The sequence below is a fragment of the Cynara cardunculus genome (assembly GCF_001531365.2).
Source record: "Cynara cardunculus var. scolymus isolate 2C chromosome LG 1, CcrdV1, whole genome shotgun sequence".
NCBI lineage: Eukaryota > Viridiplantae > Streptophyta > Magnoliopsida > Asterales > Asteraceae > Cynara > Cynara cardunculus.
Window position 1 is genome coordinate 49,456,104 of NC_037528.1, and position 16,423 is coordinate 49,472,526.

General features: G+C 36.2%; 3 protein-coding genes across 5 annotated transcripts; 2 read left to right on the plus strand and 1 right to left on the minus strand.

Moving 5' to 3' along the window:
* Window positions 1–1,109: 1,109 nt before the first annotated feature.
* LOC112507270 (RING-H2 finger protein ATL8-like) lies at window positions 1,110–2,261 on the plus strand. Its single transcript, XM_025111784.1, has 2 exons — window positions 1,110–1,660; window positions 2,200–2,261. The coding sequence occupies exons 1-2, from the start codon at window positions 1,110–1,112 to the stop codon at window positions 2,225–2,227; spliced, it is 579 nt and encodes a 192-aa protein (XP_024967552.1). The 3' UTR covers window positions 2,228–2,261.
* A 2,113-nt stretch (window positions 2,262–4,374) lies between these two features.
* Window positions 4,375–10,291, plus strand: LOC112515340 (protein MULTIPLE CHLOROPLAST DIVISION SITE 1). 3 transcript variants are annotated; one of them, XM_025122110.1, is made up of 5 exons: window positions 4,375–4,621; window positions 6,568–6,825; window positions 8,324–8,490; window positions 9,391–9,778; window positions 9,902–10,291. In XM_025122110.1, the coding sequence occupies exons 1-5, from the start codon at window positions 4,577–4,579 to the stop codon at window positions 10,100–10,102; spliced, it is 1,059 nt and encodes a 352-aa protein (XP_024977878.1). In that variant the 5' UTR covers window positions 4,375–4,576; the 3' UTR covers window positions 10,103–10,291. The 3 variants fall into 3 exon arrangements, with proteins under 3 accessions (XP_024977878.1, XP_024977870.1, XP_024977889.1); XM_025122102.1 differs by having other exon boundaries at window positions 4,427–4,621; window positions 6,532–6,825; XM_025122121.1 differs by lacking the exon at window positions 6,568–6,825 and having other exon boundaries at window positions 4,427–4,621.
* Window positions 10,292–11,216: 925 nt separating this feature from the next.
* On the minus strand, window positions 11,217–14,320 carry LOC112529414 (protein PLASTID MOVEMENT IMPAIRED 1). The gene has a single exon (XM_025140689.1). The coding sequence runs from the start codon at window positions 14,209–14,211 to the stop codon at window positions 11,614–11,616; it is 2,598 nt and encodes an 865-aa protein (XP_024996457.1). The 5' UTR covers window positions 14,212–14,320; the 3' UTR covers window positions 11,217–11,613.
* Between the last annotated feature and the right edge of the window lie 2,103 nt (window positions 14,321–16,423).

Below are 16,423 nucleotides of genomic sequence, written 5' to 3' on the forward strand. Positions count from 1 at the left end.
CACTTGGAGTCTATGATGCTTTCGGTAAACATATATATATATATATATATTATAGACCCAACTTGTAATGATTAGTGCTAGAAACACAAATTGTCATTACTTTGGGATGTTCCAAAACAAAAGTCAGTATATTTATGCTGAATCGTAAACAATCCTTAAAGAGTAGTATTGTCCCAATTATTTGTATTTCTTATAATGGAAGACAGGAAGTTTATATCAATTTCGATTGTGGAGAAATCATTATCGTTATTGTTCAGAGTTAATGAGCTTTAATTTTTTTGTAATTTTGTTAAAAACTAACCATTAAATTTGGTAAATACACAAAAAATCGCTGAAAACACTAAAGATAATGAACTTTTTAAACATTCGATTTGAAATTTCATTATAAACAAATCATTATAATTCATAAATACACAAATATATAACCGCATACAAAAGTTGATGGATTTTTATACCAAGATTAATGAAAAATATTCCTAAAAATATTGCATGTTAAAAATACATATAAATATTTTGACAAGATAGATAGACAAATAATACCAGAGTATTTTTATTGAAGTCTCATAGATTCAACGATACTGTAGTTATGGATAGATCCATTCCAATCTTTTTGGAGATTAATGATTCAAGTCTCGTAAAATATAAGGATTATAGAGGGAGGTTTATGGGAAAACCCTAAAAAATGAAAAACTGAGGACATGGGATAACCGTTCATCTGGACACAATGCACATGTGTATACAAGTACTTGAAGTTGTTTCTTAATTTTTATGCATGTTTGCATGTTATGCACATGTGTATATCGGACAAATTGTGTGCATGTTATGCACATGTGTATACCGGACAAATTGTTTACAAATTACTATATGCACACTTTTCAGATGAAAGGTTATGAGAATGTTCCTTAGTTTTTCATTTTTTTGCGGTTTTCCGTGAATCCAATCCGAGGATTATACATGTATAAGTAACATATTTGTATTTTTTGTGCTGTATTTTTGAAATATAGTTAAAACGGTTAACAACAACTTCATAAATTATATATATTTGAAGACATGGTCTTGCTCATGCTCATGCTCCTTGACCCCACCACCAATCTCCAACCACCACACCTATGTCTCCTCGTTTCAGGATTCTCGGTGGTCTAGATTCATCCACGGCGACGCCGCCACAACCAACGCCGGACGATGACTACGAAAACGTCAACACTGAATTCATTATCTTCATCGGCCTCGCCATCATCCTTGCTTCTCTACTTTGCATCATCGGCCTCAACGCCGCTCGCTGCACCTGGATCCGGAGGTTTTCCGACACAGTTATCACCGGTGGGATAGATCACTTCTCGTTGCCGGCTGCCAAGCTACTGAGAAGTATTCCGAAGCTCACCTACTCCGCTGAATCCATGGCCGAGAAATTCTCTGATTGCGCCATCTGCCTGGCGGAATTTGTGGTGGGAGAGGAGATTAGAGTTTTGCCGCGGTGCGGCCATTGTTTTCACGTCGTGTGCATTGACAAATGGATCGGATCTCACTTTACATGTCCGTCGTGCAGGCAGAAGTTGTTGAAGTCGACAAGGTGTAATTTGTGCGCAGATGAGGTGCCTGTGGCCGGAGTTACCGGAATTCAATTTACGACGGCCGGAGAAACAAGTGTTACGATTAACAGGTTTTTGTCCTAGCTCGATAATTAACCCTATATTAATCTATTACAATCCGTAATTAGGGTTAAATATTGTAAATAATTTAATTAGTTATATTTCCCTTATGAATTACTTGTACAAAAATTGTATTTGATAATTTTTTTTATCGTTAAACTCATTTATAGTTGACAAAAAAGTAAATTTTATTTAATTTTGCTTTTGTTGTTATTTTAGATAACCGGCTTTTAATTTTGAAATTTAAAATTAAACAAACTTTACTTTCTTCTATTTAGGACCCGAGTTTGAATATCATTAGTGTTATTTTTTTAGTTTTTAGCTTTTAATTTCAAATTTATTATGTTTCAAAAAAAAATTTATAATAAACACTTGAACACATGACCTCACATATGAAAACAATAAATTAAACAACAGACTAATGATTATTTTATAAAAAAGTATCCTTATATTTATTTATTATAATCAAATATGTTATTCTCTTTCTTTACTCTGGAATAGCTCGGTCGAACATATATGTCTCCATTGACCCCCTCATATTTCCTTGTAGGTACTCGTCACCGACCAATTTTGGTTAAATCAAAAGAAATTATGCGATAAAAAATGATATAAAGACGTTCAGGATGAAATTTTTTCAGGGTGATAATTCTGGGATTGTTGGTTATCAAAATAGTTAGACTTGCTCGTGGTTCGGACTTGTTTTAGATAATTTACATGGATTTCATATAATTGTGTTGTAACACCCCAATAGCAGTCAAGGGATACCCGTTGCTAAGGATGAGAAACGCATGTACTAAAACACTAGACTACATATATCTTTTATTTATCACTTGACGATATTTTTGTCCATAATCTTTCAACATCTATATGCTTATCTTGTTCACCTGATATATGATCTTAAGCTCTAGCAAGTTCATGATTTCCCGTAAAACATAAATCCCACTTTCGAAGTAACAAAACATGATCTTGCACATAGTTATTTGATTTTTTTTACATAATCAGTAATCATAGAGTTTGTGAGGCCTAGTGGTCTCCAAAAGACCATTCATTGTTATTTTTAGTACATAGCCAAAATAACACATTGGTAAAGAACATGTCATCTACATCTTCGAGACTCAGGCACATGTCCCATGCGTCAACCATGTCTGTAGTTATCATTAACACTATACATTTTGTATATACTTCGAAATTGTTTTACTCGGTTAAATAAATTCCACATTCATAAATATCATTAATACACAAATATATATAGGGTTGGGTTTCAATGAGAATGAGAGTTAACGTGAGAAGAATAAGAAACGATCTCCACCTTGGATGCACATGATGATGAGATGCACCAGAACAATCCCTTTATCAAATACGATTTATGTGTGAGTTTGAGATTAATGGTGATCAAGGGTCCGGATTTCTTCTCATACTTCTCACTTTAATTTTTATTCTCACACGATCATTTTCTTTTATATATATATATATATATATATATATATATATATATATAAATATGTAGAGGGATGTTATTCTACACCCTTTGTCATTCCTACACCCTATACAACCCTCATCTCAACCATTCAATTTTTAATCAATTAATTGTTTCCTAATATAAAGTATTAATCATAATTAATAAACTCTATTCATATTCCATAAATATTCAAATCATAATAAATGAACTCCAATCATTTTCTATAAATATCTCAATTAATTGGGTTGCAAAGGTTGTATAAATGCACAAGGTTATAAAAGAAATATACCCTATATATGTATGTATGTATGTATGTATGTATGTATGTATGTATGTATGTATGTATGTATGTATGTATGTATGTGTGTATGAATGTAAGTATGACTGACCGGGTAAGCCTTAGGTCAATGACTCCCAAGTGTAGGTGGTTATTTTGGTAATTTTCATAAACATAAATAATTGAAATCCAAGTTCAAATCACATTTTTTTAAGTGTAGGGCCTTTCTATAATTCTATGAAAAGTTGAACGACTGAATTCGAGACAAAAGTTCTTTGTTATAAAGTCCAGGGTCCAAACTGTAAATTTTAGAAACTATATACGATTAATGCTGGGCTAGAAATCGAATTCACAAAAGTCCAAGGCCAAACTCTACTTGGTAGTAATGCAACTATGTTATTCCGCAAAAGCTTTCTTATAAGAGTCGTTATTCTTATCTACGGGGTAAAATTCTCGTTTCCTTGCACTATCACTTACTGAATAAGGGTTTTGACCCTTGCCATATTAATACGATAATGACCCGATAAACGATTATTTGATATGCTTTTCGTAAATGGCCCATCAGTGACCATGTTAAAATATTCGTAAAAACTTAGGAGCTGGTTCAATTACCTTATTGGGTAAACAAAACAATGACAAGGAATCTTATCCCATAAAATGAATTACAAGAACCGAGAGTTTTACTCAGTAACTTAGAATTACAACTCTTACCCGGTAAATGTTTATCATATTGTAAATGCTCACCATCAATCCGTTTTGATGGCAATGAATATAACTACATAAGGTAAGTGAGAGTAGTGACTTTTGTCGGTAAACACTTGTCCAATAAACATTTGATAAATGATTGCTTAATTCACATTTTATAATATATAATAAAAATTAAAATAAACATAAAAAACCCTATCAAAACTTAGGAATTCACATCAACAAATGTGCAGATTTCATAATCAATCTTTAATGTTTAATAGTTAGTTTTTGTGAAAAAAAAACGAAGGATCCCAAAGAAAACTTATATTGTGGAAATCCCATTGCAGCCAAACATACCTCATCGACCTTCACCAGTTTGACATTTCTCAAAACAAAACACAATCTGCGAAAACCCAACCTTCAATTTCTTGACCCTAACCTAATTTTCAAGCCTTGAAACCCTAGATTTTATTTCCACCATGGGATTATACTTTCGTCTCTGAAATGGCTTCCGTTTGGCCCCTGCAATTGCATCCTATTTCTATTCCGGTATGTATCTTGCTCAAAATCTCAATCTTATATCTGGGCATTGCAAATTTTAGTCAAATAAGTAAACAAACATGGCCATTCTCATGTGGGTTCTTCTGTTATCGATAAATGAGTTAATGTTTCTTGCTATTAGGGTGCTTTTTTGTTTTAATTTGTGTAAATTTCGAGTATTTCTCATGTGACTAATGAATTTAAGCAAGCTTTCTTTGTTCGTGTGGAAACGCTCAATCTTTCTTATGTGGGTATTGGTGATTTAAGTGAAAATAGTTAATGGCTGTTGTTCATGGCCTGTTTTTTTCTCTCTCATTATCTGTGAAAGAATTGATTTTTTGTGTAGTGGGTAATTGAGTGGTTGTTTGGATGTCCACTTTAATTACTTAAGAAAGTAGTAGATAAAAAATAAGAGTAAAATTACCGTAGCGGTTAGTATCAAACTGATTTGTTGACCCCCTTAAGGATAAGATAATCATTTAGGAGAAGATCCCCTACTAGAATTTGGTTACGGTGACTTGAAATCGTAATGTTTAGATATGTTTAAAAAATGCACATCCAAACACCTCTTCAGCATCATTTGATTGATCCAATTCAACACTTGTTTGTTCTTATTTATTTGTGTAAGAATTCAATCTTTTTTACACGGGTGTTGATTGTATTTGATAGTGTTGGAGAAATACTACCTCCGTACCAAACTTAGAGTTTACTTTGACTTCTAAAACTCGAATAGATTAGCTAAGATCAATAATGATTGTTTCGACGATAGATAGAAAAGTTGATAACTTTATTATTCAGCAAAAGGGACACTTCAGATACTTGTGATTTGAGTTAAAAGACTAATGACATTAGTGTAAATTGTGGACTTGAAAAGTACTTTGTTTGAAGTACAAACCGAAGAGGATTTCAATTTTTATGGTCGAGGGAGTATGTTCTAATGCTTCTTGTTTTCGGTCTGCTTTTCTCATTATATGCACAATATTTCATGAGTAGTCATTGAAGTAATTCAAGCATTCTTTCTACTTTATGTGCAAAACGCTGGTTTTCATTGGGTAAGTGTTAGGAAAGGCTGAGAAATAAGTTAACGGATGTGTTCTTCCCATTATATGTTGTTCCTGCAATATACACTATACTTCAAAAATTCCTTTTTGGGATTCAAAATGGGGATGCGAACATGTTTTGCTTTGCAACCCATCCTTTAATTCTTTAATATAAGGGAAAGATTGTAACATTTCTCTTGTAAGTGATTGTTGATTCGTTGACATAGCTTGCTAGCTATGATATACCGTATTAATTTCAATATATGTGCATTTCAATTCGTTGTGCTTGGCATTCTTGAAATAAGCTACCAACTTTTTAATACATTTTTTTGTTCAATATCAAAATTGTCGATTAATTTTATGTATGTCAGAAGGCATATGAATAGACCAAAAGGTTGGTTGATCCCAACCTCGCTGGACGTAAACGGTCCAAGCCTCCCCAAAGGTGAGGAGTGTGTGAGTCCACCCCTCCTAAAACACACACACATATATATGTATATATATATTTATTTATTTATTTATAGAGGGAAGTTCTGTGAGGAACCCAAAATTGATTAGGAATCCTGGAACCGCACACAATGACACAATGCGCCATAAGTCCCTCTTCATGATGAATATGGAGATTTTACTCACCACGAATCACACATTTATGATGAATATGGACGTGTTATTCATCATGAACCAATCTTTTCTATTTCAAATGTACTATTAAAATTTGCTAGAATATAATAGAATTTTAGCAATGACCATGGATGTAAGGAAATTGTTGAACTACATAAATATCATCTTTAATTTCTTGTTTCCTGCAATTTGGTATTTTGTGTGTGTATATATAACTATTGGTCCAGTGATCCTAACACTTAGTTTGGTTTTCGATAGTTCATAATTAAAGTTCCATTGTTTGTCTTCTTGAAGCATCAAGTTTCGACAAATGCATTGGACCTTAAACCACAACTAGGGTTCAAAGAAAGATACCGGATTTGGAATAGGAAGAACAAATATAGAGATTTTTTTGTTAGAGCCTCCGGCGATGCGTTGCCATCGGGTGAAGTTAATCCGATTAAGGATGAAGCGATCCTTGAAAAAACAGAGAACAATGGCATGGTGGTCCTTCGGCATCAAGTGTCAAGACTACAAGAAACAATAATCTCTCTCCCTCCCATTGTTTTCTTGGTACGTTCTTCTCCGGGGCATAACTTCATAATTCTTGTATTGGCCAATTTTTTGGATGAAATATGGATATGAATCTGTTTATATTTTCAACTAAACACTTGTCATGATTGTTTAGCACTTCTTTTTTTTTTCTTTTGAAAATTGCAATGTTTGATTTTGCTCATGGTTTAAGGAAAGTGTTTGACTATTTATCTGATACCTAAATTGTTTTAAACAAGGACAACCGAACGGATCTTGTGGACCCTTGTTAGTTCATCCGCTCATTCGTAATGACGATAATGGCAAATAGGTATTTTTAACATGAAAAATTCATAAACTAGGAAAAGTCATACTCCCTCCATAGTCCGTACCAAAATAAATGTCCACATTCCTATTTTAGTTTGTCCAAAAATAAGTGCGTACTTTCCAATTCTATTATTAATTATGAGGTGTAGAAATACATTACTCCCTCTATTATCAAGGGTAAAATCGTCATTTAGTAAATTAAAAAGTATAATAATTAGACATTTCTAAAACTGTCTTTTTCATCATGGACATTTATTTTGGGATGGAGAGAGTGACTTTTATTGGACATCCCTGATGGAAATTGTTGCAATTTTTCATGGAAATGAAGTACTGTTTGCATAATACTCCGGTATGTTGTTTTTATGACAACATGGTGGTGATTGGCTATGCTGTTAATTGCGGCGATATCTCGGGTAGCGGGCTTGTGCAAAATATCGGTGGTAAAATTGCGGTTGTGCAATTAGCGGCACAATTTAACGCAATTTTGACTGCTATTTAGTGAAAATTTCGTTTGCAATTAGCACAATGCTTGAACATGCCAGACTAGGGTAGCAGACTGGGGGGACATACAGGTAGCTGAGGTGGGGAGGAGTGGGAAGCTAGCCTAAACGAAGAAGTGAACGTATTAGATGATGTTGACTCAAATGCTAAACCTATTGCTTGTGATTAGCTCGTTTATGAACACTTTTTCTATTTTGCAAATGATATGTTTATGTAGGCATATTATATATATAATTATATATAATTCTAAGAAATATTATATGAACCGCTATTTTTGGACCACTATACCACCGCTATTGCACCGCTATAACCGCTATTTCAAATATCGGTCCCGACCGCATTTTGTATTTTCACCGCTATAACAACATAGGTGATTGGTCAATGTTGACTTTGACAACCAACTTAGAACAATTAGGCATGCAATATCGATGCATTTTTTAATTGTGTTGTGTTGTTCTTTTTTTGGTTTTTTATTTAGACACCTTGTTAACCTGGGCTTGTGTTATGGAAACAAGTCTCTTTGCAAAATAGAGTGAGAAGTTGTGTGTGGAACACTTATTTTAAATATGTATATATATATATGGGGTAAAATTTCACATGCACTCCTCATTTTTGGTGATGCTTGAGCCCTAGACCTCCACGGAGGTTGGGATCTACCAGTAACCCATGTACCGCTTGGCCAATGTATGTCATTTTCTTCGATCTTTTACAGGTAAAAAGCTCCCCTCGTTCCAAATTTGCATTAGGGTTTTGTATAGCAGCGACCCTATTGATTGTTGCCATGAGAGTTTATATGGCGAGGAAGGTGAGGTACAAACGCTCTGGATCCGTTGCTGATCTTGTCAGGCGTGGCCAGCTAAACTCTGATAGAAGAGGCATGTATGACTCCAACTCTTTCTCGGTTATTATTATTACTACTCCATGTCTCTTGAAAGTTGCACGATTTTATTTTATACAAGAGTTTTGACTTTGTATTGTATGTCTAAATAAAAAATCATAGGATATTAAAATACCGTGGACCAAGAACAGTTAAACCAAACCAAACAAACCCAGTATTTCCCACTTGGACGTGGGGCCCGAGGGGTGGATGTACGCAGGCCTGACCTCTACTCTTATATTGTAGAGCGGTTGTTCTCGTGTAGAACTTGTCTTGTGGATCAAGAACAATAATATCCGTAATTCTTAACCATGACAAAGCGAAAATAAGTACTTCTATTTTGAAATTTTGGCAAAAATGGAATTGTTGCAATTGTCATGCGATGAAAGTTTCAACTTTTGACTAGACTTTGTTTATACCAAGTGTTGGACGTTAGAAAATGTCTGAAATACCCTTTAGTGATGAGAAATAGGAAAATCTTGCTTAAGAACAGTAGCATTAGTTTTGTACCCATGTTAACCGTTAACTTGCCGATTTTGTAACATCCACTAACGTGGACACCCGGTACTAAAGGGTTACGCTGAAGTAAAAGATAAACTTGACATCCACATCATCAGATGTTATAAGATTAACAGTAGTGGGTAAAAAATAAGAAGTTTGGAAACTTTGTTACATTAAATAGGAACATTTGAAACTTCGTTACATAAATTAAGAAAACAAAATTTACACCAAGTATGAACCAAGGGAAATTTCAATGTATTTTGCCCTTCTTTTTATTTGATTGTTGTTTACGGGTTCGTCTTAATTCAAGATGAAAATGGGACTCATAGAATCGAAGAAATTGGAAAGAAAGATGTTGGTTATGACTTATGAACCAAAAATGTTCTATTTACACTTTACAGATCAAAGACACCATTGTACGATGATCCATTCGACAATCCACTAGTAAAGATCAGTAAGAACAATTTGTCGGTTGAAATGTGTGGAAAAGTTTATCGTTTAGCCCCAGTGACTCTAACAAGAGAAGAGCAAAACATACATCAAAAGCGGAGGTCACGAGCCTATCAATGGAAGAGACCGACAATATTCCTTAAAGAAGGTGACCCCATACCTTCTGATGTTGACCCCGATACGGTTCGATGGATTCCGGCAAATCATCCTTTTGCGACCACTGCTAGCGACATTACTGAAGATTTGGCTCAAAATAACGTGCGTCAAAAGCACGGTGTTCCCTTCCGTATTCAGGCCGAGCATGAAGCGTTGCAGAAAAAGCTTGAAGCTTTGCAAAGCGTAAGTGCTTTGTTCCCATGTGCGTTTAAATAATCAATTAGTGTTTGGAAAATCCTGATTTCGTTCAGGTGGGATATACTTTGTTCGTTTGTTTTGGTTTATATAAATCGTATGTACTTGCAGGATCAGAAGTTCAACAATTTGGGAGTTGATCCGGGAACTGCTCGTAATTTTGAGAGACCATTCAAGTCGAATCTCAAGTTAGATGATCAGCAGGCTGAACAGAACTCGGTGAATGGTCAAACGGGCTCTCAACCAGAAAGTCAAACCAATTCTCATACGAGTAGCAGCAATTCAACTTCTGAAGAAAAGCGGACACAATGAGGACGCATCTTACTTTGTACGATAGTCGTGGCCATGCAGCAATCTCTTCACGGACGGGTATGTATAGTGTTCGAGGTACTTCAGATTCTTGATTTTTGACTTTTTTTCTGTTGACTCTTGACTAGTCAAAGTGAAATGGTGGATGTTTGATTGTAATTAATGGTTTTCCCTGGTGCAAGTTTTATGTTCATGTTTTGCTGATTCTGTTATTGCAACAATATTATGGTGAAATGGAGGCCAACAAAGTTAAATTTAGTTTCTATTTAGTGTAACTAAGAATCTTATTGCTAAATAGATGTAATAAAATTTCATTTTTTTATTTTATACCTATTTTGACCGGTAATATGCTAATTTTGTAACTTTTAATGATGTGGATATCTGTTTACAAAAGATTTACGTTGAAGTAGACTAAGGGGCTTTTTGATTGGTTTTCTATTTAAGTCGTGTATGGATAAAGATGTATGCGTGGATTAGTCTATCTATATATAGATCGGAAGGTTTTTGTTTGAGAAATTTTTTTCATAGATGAAATGATCGTGTTTTTTAGTTTGGAGGGGTATGTTTGGAGAACACTTGGGTTTATGCATAAAGCTCTCTAGAAGCTTACTAAATACGTCACATTTTATATCATTAAGCCACTACCAAATAGTCATGTATAACTGACCGTATAAGCCATGAGTTCCATTAAGCTCATTAAGCTGCTAACAAACAAGCATCAGAAGTTTTACTGAATCAACGGAAGTATTCGTACTTCAATAGAAACCCATCTCCGGGAAACTCCATTGTCAGCCCTAAACCACAGTGTACGTATCTTCTTCTCTTCAGAATAGTTTAATTCACATGCCGATTCTGGGTTGATTAATGACGCATCTTTTTGGCGTTTGTTGAATGGAGTTTGAAATGTGTTTAGCTGGGAACACTAGGGCAAAAGGGGTTTATGATAAAATTGCATCTTATGGATGCAGATAAGATGTTTGATAAAATGCATCTTACAGTTGCAGTCTTGCATAAAAGGTGTTTGATAAATACATTAAAGAGATGCTGTTTTTGCTGGAACTGTATGAAGAAAACTTCTTGTGTTGGAACAATGCAGTTGTAGTTAAGGAACTCTTAAGTAGAAAATCGTTATGATTTCAATAAATCGATGATCATGGTAAATGAATAAACAAACAACATAACGAAAAATCGAAAACTTAACAAAGCTACTTATAGGTACATAATAGAAGAAACTTTATATAGTATATGAGGCCTCGAAAACTTATTGATCTCTCCAGTTTTGTTTCCGATCCTTCTTATGCAAGTATATTCATACAAAAACTTACGAAAGTTTGTCTTCAGGTTTGTACAAGTATACCATCTTGAAACCATTTGTGATAGATCGGGGGCCAAAAGTATCTTCAGGAAACCAACTGTGCGCACACCCTGGGGCCAAAACTGTCCTCAGGTTCATGCAAGTATATCATCCTGAAACCAAGTGTGCTACGCCCTACCTCATTCAAGGAAGAATTTCTTCAGGTTGTGAACTTGACGTCTGGATTCCTTATGGATTTAAGCCACATGTCGGCCATCACACGCGAAGATAAGCTCCACAAGAGGTCCGGTCCCTTTACCATCACACGCTTCCCTTTCTTTCCCGCCTTTCCGAGACCATAACCTACCAACCACTGCATCGCGGTTAGCCGTTGCTTCTCTGTATCCCAATCGTTCTTTTTCCCTCCGCTTCTTAGTTTCAGACCACCGACGTTTAAACTCGCGATTTTAAATCTCTTTTCTTGAGCTGGTTCGGCTTCAACGGATGTGGCATGTACCAGAGCAATAAGTGGACCGCCAACCGCCTCGTATTGTCGTAGAGGGTCCCGCATTTGAATTACGACTGATATGGTGACGGTTTCATGTTCGTTTTGCGAAGTAACAATGCCGTTGTCTTTCATCCAATCTTCTAAAGGCATAGCGGTTGTTAATGGGTGACTTCCATCTCTACTGTTGTTGCTCGGGGAAACATCGAAAGGAGCGGTTTCTTTAGTTATATCTGCTTGAACTTTTAATGCTTCAACCGCCATTTCTTCGATTTTCTGCAATGAACACGCCAGAATTTCTTCGCCCGTCAATGGATTCTCGTTCATATTCCAAATTCCTGATGAAATCCGCTCTTTTCTTCCGCTAGTCATACCGGTGGCCATGGATTTCACGATCGTAATGGCACGAGTGGCGCTCGAAGTGGCTCCTTCTTTGTTTCGGCCACTGATGATTGTTGAAGCGATCCCTTCGAAAGCCGTCTGTTCGGCCGTTTTACCCACGAGTTCCTCCATCGGCATCAATGATAAGATCTCCGAGCTAAGTTCTTCGAAACCAATTGCTGCCATCCGCTGAAAGAACTCGGTCCCGGTTAATGATTCATTTGACGTGAGAACCATTGGTCTTGATATCTGCATTGCGAGTTTTGGAGTGTCTTTCTTTCCCATTAGGTTGTCGAATGGATTCATTGACACCAAATAGCCTCCGTTTCTTGTCTGAATTACGCAGCCTAATCCCTTCCCAAGATCGGGTACGAAAACCTTCTCGTTGTAACCGTCGTCTGTTTCCCTGGCAGAGTTTTCGTGCTCGAAACTAGCTTCTTTCCCATCTTCATGCTCGAGCATTTGGAAGAACTCCCGAGTCACTTTGTCTTCATCTTCATCTAATCCTTGTGATTCCGTTTCTTGGTCATTCTCGTCGTTTTTCTCCTCCGCCATCATAGATTCAAGCGCTTTGATCTGCTGTGCTATAGAATCGAGCTCCGACAACCGTGTCAAATGAACTTGATCGTGCACGACTTCCTTCACGACCTCACTCGAGATTGATCTTTTGTCCGAATTATCTTCCGATTGTGTTCCATCCATTCCATCTCTATCTTGCACCTCAATCCCCTTGTCTACAACTTCAAAATCCGGAAGGTCGAGATCCTCCAGCTTCGATTCCGGCTCTTCAGTCATCTGAACTGGCGGTGGCGACACTGCTGCCACCGTCGCCACGGGTTCCTGTGGCGGTTCATCAAGATTCAGATCATCAATCCCTTGAAAATCGACATTCCCAGCTCGTTGCGAAGGTGTATACACCTCTGCCCGGTTCGGGATCCTCGGACTAGGAACACTGAACGATGATTTCGACTGTTTACGCCCGATCGAAGGCGAAAACATTTTCGATTTACCCGATTTCTGTCCTTCGACTTGATTATAAATACCAACTCCTCCCTCTTTTTCCATGATCTGAAACCCTAGTTTCATGACTAATTCGCCTCCTTTGGCCTTTCCGGATAGATTAAAGCTCATATCCCACTGCCGAATCCTCGTTCCTTCGAAGTTCTTCTCGATCGATTCCTGGATCAATTGGCTTAAATCAACGGCATGCCGGCCAAAATCGAGCTCTTCGGCATCAACTGCAAAAGCATGGATTATAAATGGCCGGGGTTCGAACTTCGCCCGGGGATTTCCGCTCCCCGCCGGAGTGCAGTACACATGACACCTAATAAACAAAGTTTCTTCAAAATCAGCAGCTCCTTGAGACACCCTTGAAGGCATTGTTTGAACTGCACCATCTTTTGTTTCTTTCTTCCTTACGGAAACCGATAATCGGAGTCCGTTCATAGACGCCGGAAGACCTTGAACGGTCACGACTTCCACCGACAACAAACAGCTCAGCTTCTGTTTACCGATATGCGAAAGAACCCGAATCGGCTTCCAGTTCCATAATCCTTTCTTCTCGGACGAAGATTCTTTTTCCGGTTTGCTATCTCGAAAAAGATTCTTGGAAACGACCGGTGCTTGTTGTTTCTGACTAGTTTCTTCACTCGGGCGAGACCTCCATGGCGATAACGACATACGTCTCGCTCGGGGTTTAGGGTTCAGTTTGATCCCATCTTGATCATCGTCATCGTCAGCATGATCAGTTTTTCCGGTGGACAGTATCGGAGGGATCGAGGCTCGGGAAAGAACCAGAGAGTTTGTTCTTCGATTTTTTGTCGCGGGAACCGAGGAAGTGTTGGTGTTGTTAAGTGTTAGGCTGAGAGCTTCAAGCTCTTCTAACAGTTGGGTGTTGGAGTTTCTCCGATCCGGTGGGTTGTTTTCTGCCATGAAGGTGGAGGAGGGTGGCAGTGGTGGTGGTTGCTGAGAAAGTGGAATGAAGGAGAAGATAGAGTGAAGAGGTGTATTGCTATTGGTGATTAGAGGTTGGTTACTGTGAGTGTGAGGTGGGAAAATTGCCATGGAAGATTGGTTTGGAAGGTAGGGGCTGGTGGTTTCAGGGCCAAGAAAATCGTGTGGGCATGGGATGTGCAGCAGGATAAGAGATTTTGGTGGATTTGGTGAAAGAATTAAATGTTGGCTTTTTATGTGACATAGGGTCATAGGATAGGCTGATTTATACATTTTCTGATTACTCCTTATATAGATCACTTCATTTTGTCACAGCAAAATATTAGAACAAAGAACACATGACCTTCACGTGATGCAAAAAATGGAACCTTCATATAAAAACCACATTACATTACATCCACTCTTTGATCCAAATTCATATCTACCTGCAATACTCAATATACTTCCGAAGATCATACATTCATATACTTCGCATCCGGCATTTTGAATATGCTTATCTTTACAAGCTTCTTTGCCCATCGGTAACTCCATATCTGTAAACAATATAAAGTTGTCTAAGTGATCGATAATCCATAAGTCATCAACATAAATATCCTATGATAATAATAATAGATTTTATGCTAATAAGTGAAATGTTATCTCTATTGAAATCGAGGAAGAATGTTGAATTTCAACAAACTATATATGCGAAAAGTACTCTCTGCGTTCCAAAATAAAAATGACATATGGTTTTAGACATGTATAACTATTACACTCTTTAATTAACCAAAAACAACTTTACTTTTAATTAATTCATCTGTCTTATCAATTCTTGAATATTTGTATATTAATTAAGGGTAGATTTAGAAAGCTAGGGGTCGTTACCGAACGCTTACTTGGGAAGCGATTAGCTTATCGGGTTCTGAGAATTTTACTTGACAAGAGATATAGTAAGGACCGAGAATCTTATCCGTTTAGCACTTACCAAGTAAGAGATGCTTACCAACATCCATTTTTTATGGCTAAGAATGTTACCTGATAAAGTGAGTGAATGTGGTGACTCTTTCAGATAAACGCTTACTCGATAAGCTTTTGATAAACACCCCTTAATTACGTACTTTTCATCCTAATGCACTTTTAAAAGAAGACTTTATATAAAATAATGATAAATCAATCTCATTGGTGGAATCAATAAATAAAAATTCATCTCTCTATACATCAAGTTTTAGGGAAGTATCTAAACTTGAAGCTTTCTCTATTTTTCTTATTTTAGAGAATAATATGGATAATTCTTTAGGAAAAATAGAGTACAAAACTCTTATTTTCTCTATTCAAATCCTGTTTGTTTGCTCATCGCGTACTCAAAAAACCCACTGAAATCCATAACGGAAAGCATCTTTTTATGCTCATCTGATTCTCTGTTTGTTTGTTTGTTCGATTCTCCAACCATCATATAAATGAACACATTAAAAAAGAGCACCTGGAAGAATTTTTTTGTTTGTTTATGAACATTCTTCAAGATACATCGACGAAACAAGATCTCTATGATTTGTCTTTGATAATGTTGATATGTTTTTGCTCATGGTTCTTTTTTGCATGTTAACAATTTTGCTGCTTTCATTGATGTTTATACTGATTTTTATGTTCAATAAAAGTTCGTTGGACTTTTGGTATGTGGACTTTAAAGAATTCCCAAAAATTCAATTCTAGTAGAGAGGGAAATACTTTTTTTTATCGTTCCTACCAATTAAATATCGAGTGTTTGTTGGAGTATGAAATGTATTGAATATTTTAACGACATAGTTAATGCTTAAATCTTCATATTGAAGAAACTATTGGAATTAAATATAATTTTTTATAATTTTATGTCACTTTTTTTATTTTATAAAAGAACCATGGCAAATGTTCAGATGAAACTAATTTTGTTTCCATTGTTCGTTATTAAAACGTGTTGGGGCATATGGTTAGTCCTGAAATCAAGAAGTGTGTCAAAATTGGTATTATGGATATGATTAGGCCCAACCATATGATCGACTAAATTTACGTTTCTTATTCAGTCAATGTTTATCTGTACTCTATTATAATGCATTTGGCTAAAACTCTTAAAAACTTAAAAACTCTTAAACTCTTAAACTCGCCCATCCCTAAACGATTTCATCCCTATCCGATTTCATCCCATAACTGAATTCGTGTAACTAACTGCAGATAAACA

Excerpts from the sequence above, each read along its gene's own strand:
- LOC112507270 (XM_025111784.1), top strand. The coding sequence starts at position 1,110 with ATGTCTCCTCGTTTCAGGATTCTCGGTGGTCTAGATTCATCCACGGCG. Across the intron at positions 1,661-2,199 it reads ACAAGTGTTACGATTAACAG|GTACTCGTCACCGACCAATT; the intron begins GTTTTTGTCCTA and ends ATTTCCTTGTAG.
- LOC112515340 (XM_025122102.1), top strand. The coding sequence starts at position 4,577 with ATGGCTTCCGTTTGGCCCCTGCAATTGCATCCTATTTCTATTCCG. Across the intron at positions 4,622-6,531 it reads TGCATCCTATTTCTATTCCG|TTCATAATTAAAGTTCCATT; the intron begins GTATGTATCTTG and ends GGTTTTCGATAG. Across the intron at positions 6,826-8,323 it reads TCCCTCCCATTGTTTTCTTG|GTAAAAAGCTCCCCTCGTTC; the intron begins GTACGTTCTTCT and ends GATCTTTTACAG.
- LOC112529414 (XM_025140689.1), bottom strand. The coding sequence starts at position 14,211 with ATGGCAGAAAACAACCCACCGGATCGGAGAAACTCCAACACCCAACTG.